This window comes from Momordica charantia (genome assembly GCF_013281855.1).
Source record: "Momordica charantia cultivar OHB3-1 chromosome 7 unlocalized genomic scaffold, Mcharantia_2.0 BLBB01000007.1, whole genome shotgun sequence".
NCBI lineage: Eukaryota > Viridiplantae > Streptophyta > Magnoliopsida > Cucurbitales > Cucurbitaceae > Momordica > Momordica charantia.
This window is the reverse complement of record NW_028275165.1, coordinates 44,945-54,283: the sequence shown is the minus strand read 5'-3', so window position 1 is coordinate 54,283 and position 9,339 is coordinate 44,945. Positions and strand designations below refer to the sequence as shown.

The 9,339-nt window shown below is 35.3% G+C and overlaps 1 protein-coding gene across 1 annotated transcript; it reads right to left on the bottom strand.

The window, feature by feature from the left end:
- Positions 1-944: 944 nt before the first annotated feature.
- LOC111017486 (cucurbitadienol synthase) lies at positions 945-9,098 on the bottom strand. The gene is made up of 16 exons (XM_022293250.2): positions 8,706-9,098; positions 6,933-7,118; positions 6,606-6,695; positions 6,206-6,488; positions 3,716-3,882; positions 3,309-3,611; positions 3,084-3,206; positions 2,874-2,996; positions 2,664-2,762; positions 2,492-2,548; positions 2,255-2,301; positions 2,025-2,168; positions 1,763-1,940; positions 1,595-1,675; positions 1,424-1,507; positions 945-1,338 (listed from the first exon to the last, which is right to left on the bottom strand). The coding sequence occupies exons 1-16, from the start codon at positions 8,916-8,918 to the stop codon at positions 1,228-1,230; spliced, it is 2,289 nt and encodes a 762-aa protein (XP_022148942.1). The 5' UTR covers positions 8,919-9,098; the 3' UTR covers positions 945-1,227.
- Positions 9,099-9,339: the final 241 nt, after the last annotated feature.

The window sequence follows — 9,339 nt, the reverse complement described above, 5'->3', positions numbered from 1 at the left end:
TCATGTTGGCATCTTATGCTCCCAGCACAAACTAACTTTTAAGGTAATTATGATACCGATTGATGTATTCTTGGTGTTTCAAGAAGAAGAAGAAACAGGCTAGGTTAGTAGGAAAGCACTGTATATGTATCCAGCTCTCACGCCCTTGCCTTCCCTAAATTTTCCGGCCCTCCCTCTTCCTACGTTATTAATGAGACTCGACTCCTCCAAACTTCTGCCAGTCGAAGAGGACGCCATCTTCATCTTGTCTACGGTAGCAGTGATGCTAATGGTAGTAAGAAGCTAAGGGAGTGCCCAATGCCAACTATGTTGTTCCACTCAATAAATCATTTTCCCGGCTTGCATCACTCGTCCTCCCCCCTACTTTCATCCCTTGGTACCAAATAATATGCAACAATCCAAGCGTATAGACAAACGAGTCTGTAGCCACTTGAATCCAAAACGAAGGTGAGGTTATTGACCCTCTAAATTAGCTATTTCAATACCCTTTCTCCCTTTGGGTCAGAACTATACGAAGGTTGTCATACTTCTTTTGTAAAGTGTAAAAAATATTACGAATTAAATTTTGTAATATAAGTTTGAGATCTTATTGTACCTAATGTAGCTTAATACCTTTTTTCATGATTAAGATAAACTCGTAGTTGAAATTTTGGGATCGCCATCGACCATGGCCAAGGAAAGAGGTAAGAAGAGAGTGGGAAAATTAAAAACCTAATAATAAATACGATTTGCGTATTAAAATGACGTAACAAGTCCGTAGGTTACACTAACCCAATTAGATATTAAACGTGATAGTACATGAGTAGGCACCTGAGTTCATGAAAGAATATAGACTTGAACTCACGAGATGAGTAGGCCATAACCTTTAAATCCCACACAAAGGTGGATAACTTAATAAGCATAGCTTCATATTCATCAAATACTATAGTAGAGAACATTTCAAATTAATATTAAGAAAGCCACGAAACATCGCAGGCCTTGCCTTAAGAAAGCTTCATATTCATCAAATATCAAGAAAGCAGCAACCTAAAGATTGTTCCAATATTTGAACAAGCATGTAATTGCCTGTTAACTAATACACATGTTGAGCTTTTTCCTCGGTATAGAATTGTAAATAATAGTTTGTCCGTAATATTTGATGATACAGTTACCAAATAACGTAAACAAGCATTTCGTACATTATTTACAGCAATGAAGACCTAGAACAATGTAGTCGCACGTTATTGATTATTCGGTCAAAACCCTATGGCAATACTCTCCAAGAGCCCAAATGGGAAAAATGTTCCGGTATGCAGCATATGTGATCATGCAATTTTTATTGAAGACTCCCATGATCTCCTGTAATGTTTAAAATATAAAGTGAAATTTGCTTTGTTTTTAATCGTATATGACGAAACTGATTAAAATATACTGCACAAATTACCTCTTGTGGGAAATCGCCATTCTCCAACTGTGAATTGATTAACAACCTTGCTGCACGATGCAATGGTGCTGGGTCTCTCTCACCCTATGAAACAATATTATGGGCGTGTATATAATTCACTGGTATTAATTAAGATTAATGTATATTTTGTTTTATTAGGTTAGATTTTACCTGGCCAGCTTCGATGAGGGCCATTAAAACCCAAGCCGTGTTAACCAGGTGTGGTCTGTTTCCTTCAAGATTTGTGTAGACCTACCCCACAAAAACATTGCAATGAACATGTGTTGTGTACTCCATATGGAACTGAATGAACAGATATGGATGGAACATGGAACCCACCTTATTCTGACATGAAAGGTAACTCTCCCCCCATCCACCGCCGGGCAGCTCTTTAGACAGTAGAAAATCGCAAGCCTTGCGAATGGCGAGGCAATTACTATATGCCCTTCCTGCAGCCACTAATCCCTTTATGCCAAACCAACCCGCATAAGTGAAGCAAACCCCCCAACATCCGTACCTATAAGTTTCATAACAACAATCTGAATCAACATATAATCACTTTTGAGTTTTGTCAAAGGCAAAGCAATTAAAGAGAACAAACCAAGAACCATCCGTCCTTTGCATATTTTCGAGGAAGTCGGCTGCCCTGGCAATAGCAGTATCAATTTCTTTGGTCCTATGGCCGGGATGTAATTTCTTAAACAACGCCAGTGCTTCCATTGTGGCTGAGGTGCACTCCACATACCTACAAGTGTGAGCGCTCAACATCAAACGTTACGCCCTCAGCTTCAATTCCTACTAAGCTGGACTAAAACTTAGAACTACACTTACGGATAATCAATGACAATATCTCCAAACGTTTCCGCAGGGTTGATCAACTGACACATCAACAATCAATCTGCATTGTTACTTAATATATATATTTGGGATGAAAGCAAGCTCTGCTTCATAATTGATAGCAGTTAAGTGAGGTGAAATTGAAATGAATTGTCTTCCCCATTAACTCTGTATATAATTTAGTTTACCATGTGGAGGCATAATTTCATGATGAGGGGTATGGCTAATTACCTCCAACCAAGGATATGATCTCGTCAACTCATATGATGCAAAGCCACCATTGTCGTTCTACATGCATATATTTCAAAGAAGTAAAATATAAATAAAATAAATACCACATAAAACGTAATAATAATAATTTTAATTTTAATCGATCTGGAATTTTATGTGGCCGGTAACTCACTTGCAAAGAAAGGAGAACGTTTACAGCATCACAAAGGCGATTCCTTTCTAATGGCTCCCCAACCGTTTCGGATGGAAGTTTGGATAACATTAAAGAAGCCTGTGAAAAATGCATGAGTTGTTAAGGATCCCAATTGATGAGATAGAAGATATTAGTGACTCCGGAGACACACACCAAATTTCGAAGTTCAGTTTCATACATATGTTATACCTTTAATCCCTCTGCTGTACAGTCAGAGATGAGCCATCCATGATCTCGAGTTGAAAATGGCCATGCACCTTTATGAATGTGACGGAACCAAACATTAGGTTCCCCAGGACAGTCCTGTTGGATCTGGAAACCAATACGCCTCTACCATCGTAAATAACCTAGAAATTGCATCATTCGTGTAAATACAACAAATAATTTGAGAACAAAAACCTGAGAATTTTTAACGTAGTCGTGTGCCTTTCTTAAAGTTGGGCCATAGTTGTCTACAAGCTTGGTGGATATGATTGCTTGGACGGAGAAAGCAGTGTCCCACAACTGGCTTCCATTATAACCCTACAGTTATAACGAAAAAAAGAGTCCATTATTCCTTTGAGAATCGAATGCGATATAGAATATCCATTAATTACTATGGATCACCAGAGTTAAGCTTCAAACCTGCATTTTCATGCCATCCTCAGCAACCCAGAGATAGTCATGGACTCGTTGAAGATGAAGTTTGAAGGCCTCTGAGTAGGGATCTTCAACCCAACAACAAAGCATATTGAGTACCTTGTTGACAGGCCCGAGGCATATATATCGAGTGTTCTCATCTTCATAGTGAATATGTTGCATTGCAGTTTTCAAAGCCTTTTCCCTCAGGCGTTTGGCAGGCCAATGTGTGAACAAGGGCTCATACATATGGTGGATAGATCCCCACAGAATATCTTGCATCTTGGAATGTGGATAGTACAGATCCTCCTGCCATGCCAACATATATATGAAATTGAATTAAGAGTTATAGCAAACGTCAATTTAAATCATTGACGTGAATTGAAGCAAGAGTGGTGTGACGGTTATGTAACCTTTGCACATGTATTGCGAGATTTGTTCCAGTCTATTTCATGATATGGAACTGTGTAGAGCTCTTTTCTAAGAGACAAAACTACGGGTGTGATGGGCCCAACAAACCTCTTCCCATATAAGTATGACATTGGTAGATAAACCATTCGACAATGGCACCACATTCTTCCTGGATATGGTTCAAACAAAACAAATTCAATTAGTTTAATTGCTTTTAATTTATTTTCTTCTTTACATTTGTTCCTATAATCTAACTTTTTTAGATCAGAACAAGGAATGAACCTAAGACAGCAAAAACAGGGACATGAAAAAAAATCAAATTATATGCATGCATCTCGTGAAAGAGGCGTGGAAAAAAGTGGCATGATCCCCAGTACAACCAAACGTGATCTCAAAATTTCTTTTAAGAAATAAAAGCGCGATAATGATCAGTGGTTGAATTATTATGCTCAGATGGATAACCCTTTTGTATTTTATTTTATTTTTTTGAAATTGAGCTTTTAAACACTAATTTCATCTATGCATTTTTTTTCTTTTGCTATTTTTTGTTTTTTTCTGGATTGGACAAGGTCCAACTTTTTTCACCATAATCAGAAGAACGTAGACCTACGTTCGCTCTAAGATCTAACATCAAGATTTTTTTCATATTGAGTTCGCTCGAAAGTTTGAAATTGAGACCACTAAACCGCTATCACCAAGAAACCTCAAGTTCATGTTAATGGGGTCTTCCCCTTGGGGGTTTTGCTATCTAGTTTTTGAAAACGTTGTCAAAATCTAAGCCAAATTTTGAAACTAAAAATGAAATGGTTATCAAATACCTCCATATAATCCGTTTTTGAGAAGTTTAGCGGATACATAATAATATTAAGACACGTGTAAATTTAGTAAAAGTTAGTGCAAAATTTTCATTTTGACTTAGTCGTATTATTATTTAGGATAGTCGTGAAAGTCACCTTCATCATTGGGTCGGCCAAGGCTCAGCCTAACCATAAAAGAAAGGTCCGAGTTGATTAACTTATATAATAAATTACTCTTTAAATATTTTCTTTAGAATAATTAAAGTGAGTTAATATTTTTCTTTAGGAAGAATAAGGGTCAGCGAAATAGCCGCTTTGGTTGGAGAGATTTTAAGGAAGAGTTCTCTTAGTGGGCTATTGCAGTTAGTTAATTAGTTATTGTGGTCTTAGTGCATTATTGCAGTTAGTTAATTAGTTATTCTTGTTATTATTATTTGGCTGTAAATAATGGTAACAATTTATGATTTTTCATTAGAAGTTTATCTTTGTATAATTTTTCTCTTTCCTCTCTGTATTCATTTTGTGTGTGTGTGTGTTTTTTTTACTTGGCATTAGGGTAGTCAGTTTTTTATTTTATGTTTGAGTCTGGTACTCAAAGGGTGAAAACAAAATTTGCAAACTTAGCTTACTGTTTCAAAAAAAAAAAAAAAAAAAAAAAACTGCAAACTTACTGATGACAATTATAGCTATTAGAGGCTGTCCAGAGTAAGATGTATGTGTGATCTTTATTTCTAGTGATGATATGGTAATTTCATAATATACTCGAAGAATATTGAGATATTTAAGAAGTGGAATATCACAAATCTTTATTTGTGAACTTCTATTGGTAAAGTAGTTTTATTGAGCATGTTTGTTCCAAAAATTCTTCAAAACAAGCGCATAATATGCCTGAAGGGTTGTTCACTCAAAATAAAATATGGCAAGAGAAGATTGTAGTATTTGCCCCAGGAAGCAAATCTCACATAAGAAAAAACGGTATTGTTCAAAAAAATCAACAAGCCCCAACAACTGTTAAAGCATTAGATTAATTTTATTAAGCATTAGTTTACGTGCTGTCTATTGTCTTCCATGACTTAAGCCTAGGGAACGTGTCGTAAATTGGCCTAAATGTAAAGATGCAGCCTTGCGCACACCTAGATGTTTAAAGTATCTTCATGAACATTGCAATCCAAAATTTTATTCTTTAAAATGCTATTGTTGCTAATGTATTGCTTGATGAAGCTTTAGAAGATATTGACAATTTTTTCCTAACAAAATTGGTCGGTGTTACAAAGACTAATGACACTACTCAAGTTTGGAAGATAATGGGTCACGTACCATTGGAATACTTATCCACTAAAAAATCATCAGGACTGATGTTTTCGATATGACATTATGCTTTTAGAATTTGTTACACGACAACATGTGCAATTGACTTCTCATACTTAGAAGAAGAAAATGATGTTCTATTACTCTGACTCGATACTATTATGGTTCGTTTTCAGATGAGAGCTTCCTTAGTTAGAGAGATTTTGAGAGGCAGTAAGGTATTTTTTTTCCAATCAATACATGTTTATTGTTCGTATGTATAATTTATCCCTTGCTTCCTCTCTGTTTTCTCTCAAAGTTTTATAGTTGTAAGGAAGGCATTGATTGAGGATGAAGTAATTGGGTGGGGATTTGTGTTGATTGAAGAAGAGAGGGCGGTAAAAGTACCTGGATGAAATGGTAGGAAGTAAGGAAGTAACCAAAATTCGGGTGGAAGAGGATTGTTGCCACTCCATTCGTAGACTCCAAGTACAGAAAGCCACAATTTGCCCCAGGAAGTGATTGCGGTGGCGCCACCGTGGCCCAAGATCCAAGCACGTGCTTTGGTCATTGCCCTGCCCTCTCCGCCATCCGCGTCTTCCCCAAGCAACCTCAGTGCAACATAATTCAGTGCGGAACCAAACATGGTGCTTGGGCTCTCGATGTGGAGACCCCACCCCCCATCTTCATTCTGCAGTACGCACACAGTCACAGTCACAGTCACACTACTTGGCTTTCAATTTAATTTGTTCGTTTTCATAAATGATTAAAATTAAGAAAGATAGAGGTCAGAATGGGTGCACCGTGCCTGGTGGTTGTAAAGATATCTGCACATCTCTTGCCTGTGGTGCTTGGATAAAACAGAATTCAGGGCGCCTGTAACGCAGAGAGCAATCACCTGTCGCATTGCATGCATATAGAATAGGTTGATCATTACTCTTTTAGTAACAACGGTACTATAGATACTAAATAATAGCTTCCTATTCGTTTTTTATGTCATTTAATATAATTTTACTATTTTATTTTATTTTTCAAAAATATTAAAAAAAAAAAAGTGTCACATTTTTAGGTGGTGAGTATGATGTTATTGATACACCATTACTGACAACATCAAGGAAGGAGAAGTGGAACGTACCAGACCCGGAAGTAAAAACATGGGCCCCCCAAGATCCGAAGCCCAGTTCCCATCGCTTGTCTGGATGCTAGAGTAGAAACTTAATGCCCTTTCTAATGTACTCTTTACTGCCTCTTTCCTCACCTCTTCCCCCTCTTTCAACTTGGTTCCCGGTACCCTTGCACCATTTGTTGTTCCCTTTTCGCACTGTATTACACATAATAGACAAGTCTTACCACGTGGCAAATCCTAATGTTCACTTGTTTATGTCAAATCTTAATGAAGTTAAGCCAATTTTTATTAACTTTAACATCTCAAATTTAAACGTGTAGCTATTCTTAATTTTATTTTTACCTTTAAAAATATATTTCTCCTAATTTTTTTTAATACAACTTATGAGGTGGGGTTGAACTCACAACTACTAGAGATATATATCAATTACGGTTAAGCTATGCTCGTTTTGACATTCTAAATTGGATTTATATTATATCCACATGTATATTAATATATCGTATCTATATAAAAATATAATTAAATAATGTTAAATTAAAAAAAACTAAATTTATCAAATATAGTATTATCTTTGTTACAAGATAAAATTTAAACATAACATATTTTTTGAAAAGGTTAAATTTGAATTAGTACTAATCGAATTTTAATTAATTAAGGAGAGAAAGTAAATTAAGATTTATACCATGTATCTGTTATTGTTGATTATTTAATAATGGCATACCCAGTAATTTAGAGACTGAGAAGTGAAATTAAATATTTGAAAATTTTAATAGAAATTTGAGATTGGTTGGATCGAAAATCAAAATTTTAAAAAGAATCATCCATGTGCAACCGAGAGATAGACGGGCTGCGCAAGTCTGTGTGTATCTGGACAACGAGACCAATCAGGTGTTGTGCCGATGGAGATAGAAATAGAAGAAAGAAGTAGGAAGGGAGGGAGAGTCGGGGAATTAGGATTTAGTTTTTTTTTAATTATTATTTTAAATATGTAATAAATATAGGGGGTATGTTTTTCTAGAAAGATAAACATATAATAATATTGTAAAAGTCTGATATATACTTGGAAGCTGTGAATTGGAATGTTTGATTCTCAAAATTTCTATACAATTTTGATAATATTCTAAAAAATACAAAAATAAGAAACATAGTTGGGTTCAAAATACTTAAATTTCAAACAGAAAATTTTGGTTTCCATTTCTTGATTCTCATCCAATCATAAAGAGTCAAAAATTACTTTCATTTTGTACAATTCTGAAATTTAAATCATTTCAGATGCCAAAGGCCACATGAGAGAGACAGTTTCTTGAAGAGAGAGAAACTAGCATTGTACTAAAACTCCCTGCATCAGAAGTGTATTGATTTATAGTTTAACTTGCCTTGTGTGGTAACTATTTTATTTGTACTCGTAGAAAATATTATTTTATTTTTTATTTATTTTAAAGCTTATAAATGTTAATTTTATCCATGTGTTACTTCTTTGGGTAATTTTTTTTTAATTAGGATAAAAATTCAGATGTGTTTTTAAAAATAATAATAAAAAACACTAAAAGTCATATATGTCAAAAAAAAAAAAACACAAAGTCATAACTACTTAAATTAGTTAGTTAAGCATAGCTTAAATGCTTTGGTTATGTCTCCCCAAAGATAAGACCACCCACAGACTGTTCAACTAAAAAAAAATTATAAAATTTATGCTCAATTAGAAATGTGGTTATGCATATAAAAATATAATTGGTATATATAAAAGAAAGGAAGAAAATAAAAATTGAAAAAGGATGATACCTGAATGGAGACAAGGAGATCGGAAGTTTGCTTTCGATGGAAACGGTTATCTTGGAAGGCTTTGCGAGCTTTCTCGATTTGCAATAGCTGTTGTGGAGTTCCGGCATCTGGACAGAACTCCCACACTTGCCGTCCCAAGTGATTGCTTATGCTCTTTACCCATTTCTCATCATTCTCGCCAACGCTCTCTGCTCCCACCTTTAACCTCCACATCTTTTATTTCTGCTTCTGTTTTGAATATCAACTCTCTTGATTCAACCTACCTATATACCCATATACAAATCTTCACACTCGGACGTTTGGCAACTTCAAATCATCCCAACCCCAACTTTTCCTTCCACGTAAAACAGATTTTCTTTACCGCGTGGACGCCTCTTCTCTCGGTTTTGTGGACACCGACACTTATATATCTGCGCCTGCCTTGCTACCAAGTATTATTGCATTTTTATTTAATTATCCTCATATTACCAAAGCAATGGTCTCTATTTTTCTAATATACCTCTTTTTATTATTTTTTTTAATTGCAATGCTTTATGGAATAGATATATAGTTCGGTAACCCATGAGGAAAAAAACTATTTGTAGTGAATTCGAGAACAACTCTTGTGATGGTTTCCTCCAATAATTGTTTTTAA